The sequence below is a fragment of the Mus caroli genome, chromosome 5, assembly GCF_900094665.2.
Source record: "Mus caroli chromosome 5, CAROLI_EIJ_v1.1, whole genome shotgun sequence".
In the NCBI taxonomy this organism is placed as follows: Eukaryota; Metazoa; Chordata; class Mammalia; order Rodentia; family Muridae; genus Mus; species Mus caroli.
Genome location: NC_034574.1, coordinates 105,946,835 through 105,959,669, shown reverse-complemented (window position 1 = coordinate 105,959,669; position 12,835 = coordinate 105,946,835). Strand labels below are relative to the sequence as shown.

Here is a 12,835-nt window from a genome sequence, read left to right as displayed (position 1 = left end):
CTTCTGGTGGGCGAGGGCTTCCACCCACTCTGCACAGAGTGGAAGCTCCCAGGCCCAGCTAAGTTGAGGAAGAGTGTGGCAGGACTCAGTTGGGGCAGAGACCTGGCACCCGGGGCTTGGCCTCCACTTTTTAATGGCCATTTAAGGTTTTTTTTTTAAAGTTATTTTTAAAGATTTATTTATTTATTTATTTATTTATTTATTTATTTATTTATTTATATGAGTACACTGTAGCTGTACAGATGGTTGTGAGCCTTCATGTGGTTATTGGGAATTGAACATAGGACTTCTACTCGCTCCAGTCGGCCCTGCTTACTCAGTCCCTGCTCCCTCAGGGGATTTATTTATTATAAGATTTATTATAAGATTTATTATAAATAAGTACACGGTAGATGTCTTCAGACGGCACCAGAAAAGGGCATCAGATCTCATTACGGATGGTTGTGAGCCACCATGTGGTTGCTGGGATTTGAACTCAGGACCTTCGGAAGAGTAGTCAGTGCTCTTACTCTCTGAGCCATCTCACCAGCCCAGGCCATTTAAGTTTTAAGTAGGATTTTTTCTTCTTTTGTGTATGGTCTTTTGCAATGCTGGACATTAAGCCCAGGGCCTTGGGGTCCACTTTTGAGCTCCATCACCAGGACTCTGCCAACCCCATAGAAAATCTTCATTTCGTTGGGCTGCATCTCGGAAGCTGCTGTTGATCCTCGTTAGCATCTGTGCAGGTATCAGAGTGGCTCAGATACTGGGACAATGATGGGTGTGTCCAGCCAGAGACCTGCTGATGGAAAGAGCTTGTCTCCCTCCTGGACTAGTGACGATGAGAATCATGAATGTTTTGGGGTACCAAGGAGCCTGAGTTCGGGACCTCCTGGAGCTGGAGTTACCTGTGACTGTGAGCCACTCAGTGAGTGCATTGGGAACTGAACTGGAGGGGCAGTAGCTATTCTCAACAGTTGAGCCAACTCTCCACCCCACAGAGACTTTTTTATTGCTCTTTTGGTCTCTGTCTCTCTGTCTCTGTCTCTCTGTCTCTGTCCCTCTCTGTCTTTGTCTGTCTGTCTGTCTATCTGTCTGTCTCTGTCTCTCTGTGGTGTGGTGTGTGTGTGTATGTGTGTGTGTGTGTGTGTGTGTGTCTGTGTGTCTGTGTGTCTTAGTTAGGGTCTTACTGCTGTGAACAGACACCATGACCAAGGCAAGTCTTATAATTGGGGCTGGCTTACAGGTTCAGAGGTTCAGTCCATTATTTTCAAGGCAGAAGCATGGCAGCATCCAGGCAGGTGTGGTGCAGGAGGAGCTGAGAGTTCTACATCTTCGTCTGAAGGATGCTAGGAGACTGGCTCCCATGTGGTTAGGAGAAAGAGGGTCTCATTGCCCACCCCCACAGTGACACCCTTCCTCCAACAAGGCCACACCTAACAGTACCATTCCTTGAGCCACACCTATTCAAACCACCAGTGTGTGTGTGTGTATGTGTGTATATGCATGCATGTCAGTGATTGACATTAGTGTTTTTTTTTAAAGTATTTCTTTTCTTTTTTTTCTTTTGGTTTTTCTTTTTTTAAATTTTTTTTTTAATATTTATTTATTTATTATATGTAAGTACACTGTAGCTGTCTTCAGACACACCAGAAGAGGGAGTCAGATCTTGTTACGGATGGTTGTGAGCCACCATGTGGTTGCTGGGATTTGAACTAAGGACCTTTGGAAGAGCAGTCGGGTGCTCTTACCTGCTGAGCCATCTCACCAGCCCCCAACATTAGTGTTTTCTTTAGTCATTTTCTACCTTATATTTTGAGAAAAATAGCTGAACTTGGAGTTTACCGATGGGCTTTGATCTGCCTACCAACACTGTGTCTGCCTGTCCCCACCTCCCAGGGCTGTGGTTAAGGACAGGTGCTCCTGTGTGTGGCATTTTACACGAGGTTTAGGCATCTAAATTCTGGTCCTTGTATGACGAAGTACCTCATTCACCAAGCTGCCTCCTCAGCCCCATGTTCTGTGTTTGAAATAGAGCATATCTATGTGGTCCAGGCTGACTTCACACTCACTGTGTAACCCAGGCCGCTCTTAACCCTGCAACCCCATCCTCCTGCCTCACATTCCTAGAGCTAGTTACAGGTGTGGGCCTCATGTCTGTGGCTGTAACCCAAACTCTCCAGCAGGCATCAGTGGAAGCAGTGTGCAAGTGTGAGTATGTGTGTGAATGTGTGTATGGTGTGTGTGTGCATGTGTGCATTCTGTGTGATGTGTGTATATATGATGTGTGTATTGTGAGAACGAGTATGGGTGTGTGAGTGTGTTTATGGTGTATGTGTGCATGTATGTACAGTTTGTGTGATGTGTGTGTATGAGAATGCATGCATGTGTGTGTGGTGTGTGTATGTAGTGTGTGGTGTCAGTGTGTATGTGAGTGTGTGTGTGTGTGTGTGTGCACGTGCACACACGTTTGGGGGGCATATATACTGATTTCAAACTCTTCCAATCTGAGTAGATTTTGATCCTGTGAGGATCTTTTCATTCTGCAGGCACTTCCTTCAGGAATCAACACCCAGAGATTGTGTGTGCCATCCCGACAAGCTCCACAAGCTCAGACCAAGAAAGAAAGCCAGCTAGTTCTCTCCTTAGCTTTTTTCCTCAGAAGCTGTCATTAGAATATACTCTGGTGGGCCAGAAGTATGTTTTCACATTTGCTAGTCTCTCTCTCTCTCTCTCTCTCTCTCTCTCTCTCTCTCTCTCTCTCTCTCTCTCTCTCTCTCTCTCTCTCTCTTTCTTACCTATTTCCACTACGTGGCTCTCAGGGATGGAACTTTACCCATGGAGACTTCTTGCCATCCTGAGAGCCATGTCCTGAATGTGCCAGCCTTGGCCACATCTCCCCTAATGATACAACGTGGGGGGAAGAGAGAGTGAGCACGCTTCGAACCATGCGGGAACCCTGGAGTTCTGGCAATTCTCAGAAGCAGCTTGTGCTCTGAGCGCTTTGGTCCTCTGGGGGTGGAGGGGGCTGGGCTGGTATGGTTTGCCAGAGAGTCCTGCCCACCGAGCACACACGTGGGTGGTGATTTGTTTTCTGTATCTTTCTAGAGACTGCAGGCTGGCGAGGATGCTGTCTAGTGACAGGAGTCTGAGGCTCAGCTATGACAACTGTGTCAGTGCCATCCATACCCTCTGTTTTCGGTGAGAATGAAAAAACTTGCATCACATTGAAAGACCCCAGCTATGACAGAGGTGCAGGAACCAGCAGAGGGAAGCCAGAGTGAGTGGGCTGCCAACTACTACGTCCAGAAGTGGTACCTGGGCATGAGGTCAGCTGACTTACACAGTGAGGGGCTTCAGAAACACGCACATGTTTTGGACACGCTGTTCCCTCTGTTAGAAAAGCAATCGCCTGTGTTTATAAATGGACATCACTGTTGCCATTTTTGGATCCTAGAAATGCCCTAGGGAGAAGTTATTTTTGGTAAGGGGGTCTTCCTGCTTCAGTGTGTAACTGTGAGTTGCTGGTTTGGAATCCTCTCCAGCATGGGCAAAGTGAGAGTAGAGAAGGAGGTGATCTTGGCGGAGGATCTGCTAGGTGTCAGGCAAGGTGCGTGCCCGTGTATGCGTGTCCACTGTGTGTGAACCTGTGTGTGTGTGCCTGTGTGTGTACATGTGTGTGCATTGTGTGTGCATGTGTAGATGCCTGTGTGTGCATGCATTGTGTGGGTGCCTGTGTGTGTATGTAAATGTGCATTGTGTGCGGATGTGTGTGCATTGTATGTGCATGTGTATGTATTGTGTAGGTGCCTGTGTGTGCATATGTGTGTATGTGTGTGTATTGTGTAGGTGCCTGTGTGTGTATTAAATGTTCATTGTGTGTGCATGTGTGCATTGTGTGTGCATATGTGTGTATTGTGTAGGTGCCTGTGTGTGCATGTTTGTGTGTGTGTGTGTGTGTGTGTGTGTGTGTGTGTATGTGCACCTGAGCAGGCCACATGACAAACTTGGGTATTATTTCCCATTTGGAACTTCTAAAACAATTTACATTTATTTATTGTGTGAGTTCACGCATGCATAGGTCAGGCACACCTTTCACATGTTAGCTCTCTTCTGCCTCCAAGGGGATCTTGGGGACGGAACTCCACACTTATGGCAAGAACCCTTACTTGGTAGGCTACTTTGTCTGCCTCTCATCTTGTTTTCTGACACTTGCTCTCTTGATGATCTGGAAATCATGAGTTCAGCTAGGCTGGCCTGCTGCTGAGCCCCGGGGCTCCCCCCATCTTGTCTTCCTGGTGTTGGGGTTCCAAGCATGTGCACCCCATGCACTCTATGTGGGTTCTGACAGTTGAACTCAGTTCCTCATTATTATGTGGCCTGCACTTCCCATCCTAAGGTACAGCTCTAGATGCTGCCCTCCCCCTCTGTTTACTCAAAAGAACTGGTCTCATTACTCATGAGGACAGAGCCACAGAAAGCTGGGATCTTGCTCCTGATGTCTCTCAGCCTTTCAGCATAGACTAAAGGTTTGAATGTGGTTGTCTTCATAACTTACTACCTACCACAAGAGACAGGGAGAGCCAAGCCTTCAGTTGAATTCGCCAGTTCCATCCACTCCTCACCCAAAAATGGGAGCATAGATGCCTTGTCTACCCAATGAGGAGAGAGGAGTAAGTTCTCCCCAAAACACATTGCTCCTTCATGTCTGAATCAATATCGTTTCTTCCAAAATGCTGTTGTTATTTTAATCATCTGGGATCATCATCTTGGAAAAGGAACATGACAAGACAAAAAAAATCTTACTAGGTCAAAAAGGACCAAAATCAATCAATCAATCAATCAAAAAATGGGGGAGGTGGGAGGGTTATTTGTTATCTGATCATCTGAGGATCCCAGATGATCCTTACTCCTCTCTCCTTATTGGGTAGACAAGGCATCTATGCTCCCATATTTGGGTGAAAAAGTGGATGGAACTGGCAAATTCAACTGAAGGCTTGGCTCTCCCTGTCTCTGCCCCATTATACAGTGGGCACTATAGGGGTGATGTGGGCTGTCTGTGGCAGACCCAACTCCTTCAGGATGTTTCCACCCCTTACCACCTGGACCTTTTCTAGTCCCCCTAAATACTGTGCCTTGGGGATTGAGAAACTTCTGGTAAAACTAGTCCTTTGGGAAACAGAATAGACAGAAAACAAAAGCAGGAGAACTAATCAAAAACGTGACTGTAACCCCCAAACAGTTCACTTCAGCCCTGGCCAATCCCGGGTTCAAAGTGATGTATGGCAATTTGGATAAAGGCCCCTGCAAGCTTATGATGTCTGCAGATTTTCTGATCCCTTAACAGGTGCCACATGGATTTTGAATGTGGACCCCTGTGCCCAGCTGCAGAGAAATAAAATAGTGACCTAGGCAGGGCTGGGGTAGTGAAAAGCTCACCATGACAGGTCCAGGCCCCTGGAAATTCCCTACTGCCCAGAATCGAGCCTCAGCCTTTCCACTTCCCTGAAAAACCAAGGAGGCTCTGCACTCTCAGAGGGGCACTTCCTCTTGTGGTTCTTGAGTTGGTACAGAGCCTGCAGAAGCCAGGATGCCTTAAGCACCCCCACTGGACACACACCCTGAGGCCTTTCACCTGAATGCAAGCCATTTATGACCTTGAACCTAGAGCGCTTCCATCAACTGGGTCCCCTGGGACAGCGCTGCTGCAGGGCAGGACTCTCACCCCACTTCACCCTGCATGGCAGGAGCCAAGCAACTTTCTCTTCTATGCTGGTGGCTCTTGCCTTGGTTCACACAGGGAGGTCTAGGGTGGGGCTAATGGCTGGAGACACCCCCTGCCATAGCTATGACCTTTATTTGGCAATCATTTGAAAGAGCAGGTGGGACTACTTCAGGATACCTCTTGAAGCGTCCCCTCCAGGACAGTGTGCTTTTGGAGACCTCCTGGAGTGTCCACTCAGTACTGGGCACCTGGACTGTGCTTAGAGAGCTAAGGGTGAGAAAGAAAGGAAAAGGAGGAGAGGAGAGAGAAGAGAGGAGGAGGGAGAGGGAGAGGAGGAGGGAGAGGAAGTCCCTGGTGCCTGAGAGGCTGGGTCAGGAGCGCGTGGCCGCGGACGGTTGGGGGCGCGCCGGGCTGGGGCGCGGAGCCGCGGAAGGGGCGGTGCGTCGGGGTCCGCGTCGGGGTCGCGCGTCGGGCGCGCCGTGGCCCCGTCGGGGCGGCGGGAGCTGCGGAGCCGCCATGGCGGACCTGGAGGCCGTGCTGGCCGACGTCAGCTACCTGATGGCCATGGAGAAGAGCAAGACGGCGCCGGCCGCGCGCGCCAGCAAGAAGGTCGTCCTGCCGGAGCCCAGGTACTGCTCCGGCCCTCTCCGCCCTATCCAGTCCGCTTTGGTTCTTTCCTTCCCTCTCCGGTTCCTCCCGGATCCCTCCTGGTCCTCTCCCTCACCTCCCGTCCCCCGCCAGTTCCCTCCAGTCCCCTCCTGTCCCCTCTGGTCCTCTCCCTCCTTTTCTGGTCCGTCCACCAGTCCCCTCCGCCCCGCTGTCCCAGGCTGGTTGCAGGGCTGTCTGTCTCTCAGCACCCCTGCCCCTGTCCTCTGGCCCCCTGCAGTAGTAAGTAGACCTTGAGTTCTCAGTTATGTCACCAGCGCCATTACCTGAGCCACTTTCCTCAACTTGGACCCCTGGCGGCCTGCCCTTTCTGGGAAGGATGACAGGAGAGCCACTTGAGCCTAGCCTGGTCTTGCAAGACTGGAGGTTCCCGCTGCACCGGCTCCGGCTGGCCGCTCGCTGCCAAGTTGCTCTTAATATCACGACTGATTTATTATTGATTTTTCTGAGGTGTGATGGCTTCTTCGAGCTGTACTTGTCCCGGGGAGTTCTAGGCAGTGTTCCAGAGTGGGGCTGTGTGTCACTTCTTAATTGACCCCACTGCCAGTTGCTTAGCTGGTGTGGCTTCCCTGAGTTGATGATAAAATTGGCTCGGACTTTACAGCCACCCCTGAACCATGCAATTCTGTAAGGCTCTAAACCAAAGCTGCACCCCCTTTCAAATGGTCAAGCGTGACACACCCATGTGGCGGCAGTGTTACCTACCTTCATGTGAGGGAAAATATACACATTTACTCTTCTAATTTTTTGAGGTCCTGGAGATGGGATCCAGGGCTTCACACATGCCAGGTAAACCGTCTGTCTCCTTAGCAGTATGCATAGCCCTCAGAGAACCTTTCAATACCGAGCAATGGTCAGGTTATTATTATTTTTTCCCAAACGTGTTTGTGAGCCCCGTGATCCAGGAAGCATCAAATCCCCGTGCCGTGTTTGCTAGGAAGAGTCACACTGTACACACAGCTGCGCTGGCTGGGTATTTTTGGCTTGCCTTCCCTTGCAAGCCTTGGTCCTTCGCTGTTTTTTTGGGGGGTGTATTGCTCCTTGCGGAATGAACCAGGCACAAGGGGAGACTTGGGTGGACTGGACAGTGCTTGCCTTCCTGGAGTTCAGCCTATCTGAGACTCACTGAAAACAGGACTTGATTGAAATCTTCAGTAAGTGGGAGGGACCAGACCCAGGGCTCCCCAAGTCACAACCAAGCAAGCTTCAGTAGAAAACTTTCCCCATTGGGAAGGGGGGCATGAAAAAGCTTCATTCCATTCTCTCTTCCCTTCCCTCTGCCCCCACCCTGTGAGGGGTAGGGAATCTTAACTATGTATGGTTTCTATATATAAAACCAACAAATCACAACTCATAGGGAGCTTTATGGGAGAGGGAGTATATAAGATGACTAAAATTAGGAATGTCTGTCCGCTCATCATTTTTTTCTTGGTGTTTTTAACCTAGCTGGCCTTCTCTGTGCACGCTCGCTCGCTCTTGGCTGCACACCCTAGTGCCCAGGGCCCTCACTTCTCTGTACAACACCCTCCTGCTTTGACAAGGTCTTTGGTGATACTTTGTTTCAAAGGAGATGTGGTGTGGCTGAGCCTGTGAGTCCTGAGGTTAAGGAATGTCTAAGGGAGAATCAAGTTAGGGTGGGGTCCTTTGAGGACTGCTGTTCTGTAGCTGATTTTCAGGTAGACTCTTGAATTAGACCATCTGTTCCTGCTCCAGGAGTCTAGTCTGTTGCCTGTTTGTCTCAGTGGCTTCAATCCCCCAAGCAATAACCAACAACTCAACTACAGACGATCCTGGTTCCTTGTAAGGACTTGGCTGTTGGAAGAGAGGATCGTGCATTTGAACTTGCCCCTTGGTCGTTCACTATTGACTTTTTCTTTTTTTTATTTCTAAGTAATTATCTGGTCACGCTCTGTCTTCTTTGTGCTTCCTTATCTCGGTGACTTTGCCTCTTCCCAGTCTTCAACAGATGACAGTATCTCACTCATTACAAGACAGGTCTTCCGGGTCCAGCCTCTCTTCCTGGAACATCAGGCACAAGGGAAGACTTGGCCTCCTGTGAGGAGGCAAGAAGCAAATGTTTTGTTACATTGACACATTATTCAATTAACAGGCCAGTGGGTGTAAATCCTCTGAAGGCGGTCAAATCACATTTCCTCTTTAGTCCACCCAAACATTTGTTGAGCTGATGGAGCTGATAATGAGGCCCATTGGAGGTGGGGGCCGTGACCCTTGCAGCCAGGGTGTTTATATACTGTGTCCTTTGTCTGCTGTGGTGATGAGAATGAACTGACTTTGTAGACAGTGGTTCTGATGGAACTGGGTCTAACTCATGGGCAAAGGCCCAGGGAGTCAGTTTCTAAGTCCCGCTATGGCTAAGACAGCTCTTCGCACTGGGTCCATTTCTCTGATAACCTTTCTTGAACACAATGTTACTGAGTTGACTTGAAGTCACACATGGCTGAAGGGAGTTGGGTTGAAGGTCACGTGTTCCCCTGAGACCCATTCTGTTTAGTGGATGCTGACAGTGTTGGGCTTTCCACTGGGAGGCGGCTCTTGTCAATCATTCAGGCCAATAACTGCGGGAGCAGAAAGAACACAGCTTGAGCCATGGGTTTGCCTAGGATGTGTAGAAATTAAAGGACAACTGTGGCCATCGGTCCACACTGCCCAGCTTGTCTGAGTCATGTCTTGTTTATGCTGGGACGTCTTGTTCATGAATGGAACAGCTGACCCACACGCTTCTGGCTTTTCCCTGTCCCTATCTGCCACCTTGCTGTAACAGTAACACTGAAATTACAGACAAACACTACCTTGTCCATTCTTCTGTGGGCTCCAGGGATCGGGTCTCAGGGACTCACACCCTTGGTTTACTTCCTAAGCCATCTCCCCTGCCTGTTTATTGTTTCTGACCTTAAATTGGTAGCTATCCTGGACCCATTTCTCAGAAGCTGGTATGGGGAAGTACTGATGCACTGTACAGCCTATCCCGAGAGTCCTCTGATAGGAGAGACTTGGGGGGTGGACCTGGGCAGGCCTCATTTGCACTCTCTGGTTCTGTATTCGTGGAACACATTATGGTTGTGAAGTGCTTTCTCGTGACTTGTGAATCAGTTGTCCAGGCTTGGCAACGCTTAAGTGGCAAGGCTGTTCATGACTCCCGTGTGTCAGGCTACTCCTGTGACCGACCTGGAAAGGGTGTGGCCATCTGCCCTTTCACGCTGTGGTCACTGGAGAGAGCCTTCCTTGTTCAACCTTTAGGACTTCCCCCTGGCTTTGTTCTGTGCACACAACCTAACATGGAAGAACGGGGTAAGGGCTGTAAGGGCTGCGAGGGATGGGAAGGAGCCAGGTGGTGGCTCTCTGCAAGCCTCCCATCCACAGAGCCACAAACCAACCCAAAGAGCCTGGGAAGAAGGTGTTTTGTTTGTGACAGGAGTCATTCTAAGAGGGGGAAGGGACACAAATGGGAAAGGCACATTTGTACTGACATTTCCATTATTATCTCATTCCTGGTCTCAGTTCATTTGTGCCAGTGGCTTGGAGAGGCAAGCAAGGGCTGCTTGCAGCTGGGGGTTCTTGGAAACGGATATTCTGGAGCAACCAATTTGAGACGAGGACCTGCCCGGTGGAACACTTTGAGATGCTTTAAATCAGAGCCCCGTGCGCGAGAGTGTCTCTTTGAGGTACAGGCAGTGCCCGATTCAATGATCTATCTGTTCTTAGAGAGCCTTTTGAAGCGCTTGCTCAGAACTCTCGTGAAGCTTCGGCAGACTCCCTTGAAAGACAGCCATAAAACTCAGGGAGGGATGTCAAGGCTGGAGGGAGATGCAGCGAGAGTCTCTGTCAGCAGATGGGTGGTGGATGGATGTCAAGGGGTAGAAGTGAGATTGGAAGCAATGGGAAGTTTTTCTCCTGGGGACCCCTAGGACCCAGACAAAGCAAAGTTATTTGCTACATCATGACTTAGAGACCAACATTACTGGGAACATCTCCTCTGCCAGGTCTGGGCGCCATCAAGTGTTGCCACGGTAGCTACAGCAGGTGGGCACAGCATTCTCATTTTTCCACAGAGGGATCCATGCTCAAGAAGACCAGGGAAGGGAGGGCAGGTAGGCATTCACAGGATCCAAGATGAGGGATGCAAGATGTAGGGAATGGAGCCAGGTGCCTCATTCTACCCACTCAGCGGTTTACCACCGTCTGCCACAGTTGAACAGAATGCAAACCACCTCGCTTCTTACATGGTAGGGAATGGATGAAACTTTGTGCTTTTAATTTGGAGGAAGGTTGTGGCTTTGGGATATCGGGAGTGTCCTCGGAGGCTGTGAGAGAGCAGCAGCCTCCTCTGGGGGCCTCTGAGGAAAGTAATTATGATTAAGGAAGCCTGCAGGTGGTGCCCTGTTCCCCACAAGGAGCGTGAGGGGCTGTGGTCAAGATTCCTCTTTCCCCTCCTCCATTTCTAGGAAAAAAGTTAAAAAGGCGGAAGATAATGTCTTTAGCTTCAATCTTAATATAATCACCACTCCCAAAGAACCTTTTCTTATTAGAGAAGAAGGAGGGGCGGAGGCTACTGTTGGGGAATGGGGCTCTGCGAGCATGGCTGTCTTCCCATCCCTCCATCACTCCGTGGACACTGGCAATTGGAACAGAAGTGACAAACTCCGGTGTGCTGGCTAGTTTCCTGTCACCTTGATACAAGCTATAGGCACCGGAGAGGAGGGATCCTCGATTGAGGAAAAGCCTCCATAAAATCAGACAGTAGGCAAGCCTGCGGGCAGTTTTCTTGATTAGTGATTGATGGGGATGGTCCCGCCCATTGTGGGTGGGGCCACCCTATTGTGGGTGGAGCCATTCCTGGGCTGGTGGTCTTGGGTTCTATAAGAAAGCAGGCTGAGGGAGAAATGCTGAGCAAGCCAGTGAGCAGCCCCCTCCATGGTCTCTGCACCAGGTCCTGCCTCCAGGTTCCTGCCCTGACTTACTTTGGTGATGAAAAGTGATATGGAAGTGTAAGCTGAATAAACCCTGTTCTCCTGAGTTCCTTTTGGTCACAGTGTTCCATCAAGGCGATAGTAACCCTGACTAAGACACTGTGCACTTATACTTTTGCATGTGTGCATATGGCTTGGAAGTCACCATGTAGACAGGCTGGCCACAGACTCACAGAGATCCACTAATCTCTGCCTCTCAAGTGCTGGGATTAAAGGCAAGTACTACCATGCTTGGCTTCTCCATCTTATTTTTGGAGACAGCGTCTCTGACTGAACCCAGGACTCGTTGGTTTGATGGGACTGGCTGGGCTAGCAAACTGTAGGGTTCCAGTTCTCCCCCACTCCATCCCAGCCCCCCAGGGTTAGACACACACACATGGTTTCTAAGTGTGTGCTCCGGATCCAGACTCAGGTCCTCCTGTGTGCAGGTGGAAGCAACTTCTCCCAGATGGCCAAAGCATTTCTATGCCATTGGCCCCTAGTGGGGTTGGGTGTCCCCTCTGCCCCAGCGCTTCAGTCTCTCACGGCTTCCCTCTCTCTGTTCTCATTTTCTGTTCTCACTGTTGCTGCAGAGCTGGAATTCCCAGGCCTTCTGATGACTCCGTGGGTCTGTCCTCACACCCTGTAAATGTCACTTCTAATTTTAGAACTCATCTTTTGGGTCCTCTGAGCTTTGGCCAAATCATACACATATTTAAATACAGGCTATGTGCAGCACTGCGAGAGTGGGGGTTCTGCCTTCCCGATACCCAGTGGCTGGCGAGGGTCAGCTTGGGCTCAGCCTTGGGTCTATTGCAAACTGCTTCCTCTTTCCACGGTGTTAGAGGCAGGAAGTAGGGATGGCATGAGAGGAGAGCCCTGAAAGCCCTCTGCCACCAAGGTCTCTCTTCTCCCTGTGCCCTCCTTCCTATCTGTGATGAATGTGCTAGAACAGAAGGTTCCAGAACAGGAGCCAAGAGCCTGGACAGTCAACCGTCACCTCCCCCCCCATCTATAACACACAACATCTACTCATTGCTGGCCATAGCATGTCCCAACAGAAGCCCCTGTCATAAGTATTTTTATTCACTCATTCGTACCACGTGGAACATGGGGTGAGGACTGCTAAAGACTTAGGCACAGAGAACTGGAGTGGAAAAGGTGCTTTTCTACCCATACTCCCAGGTTGCTGGGGTTGTGCACAGAACGGCCTAATAGCACACTTTCACAAAAAGCATGCTGGTGGCTGGGAGCGGGGCTCACTTGTTAGAGTGTTTTGCTACAGTGAGGTGGAGGCAGAGGGTCAGGGGTTTGTCAAGGTCATCTTTGGCTACATGGTGTGTTAGGGGCTAGCCTGGACTACATGGGAGCCTGTCTCAAAAAGAAGGAGGGGACGAGAGAGAGAAACAGACAGACAGACAGACACATATACACACACAGAGGGAGAGGGAGGGGGAGGGGCGGGGCGGGGGTGGGGGCGGGGGCAGGGGCGGGGCGG

General features: G+C 50.1%; 1 protein-coding gene across 3 annotated transcripts in view; it reads left to right on the top strand.

The window, feature by feature from the left end:
• The first annotated feature begins 3,160 nt into the window (after window positions 1-3,160).
• Window positions 3,161-12,835, top strand: part of Grk3 (G protein-coupled receptor kinase 3) — a 111,866-nt gene continuing 102,191 nt past the window's right edge. The window contains exon 1 of one of the 3 annotated variants that reach the window (XM_029477562.1): window positions 3,161-3,180. Coding sequence is in view for 1 of the 3 variants with exons in the window: in XM_021163545.2 (XP_021019204.1) it covers window positions 6,221-6,333 (113 nt within the window). In the remaining 2 variants the exon portion in view is untranslated. Of the gene's footprint in view, window positions 3,181-6,174; window positions 6,334-9,036; window positions 10,054-12,835 lie in introns of those variants that run through there. The other 2 variants (XM_021163545.2, XM_029477561.1) reach the window with 2 other exon arrangements.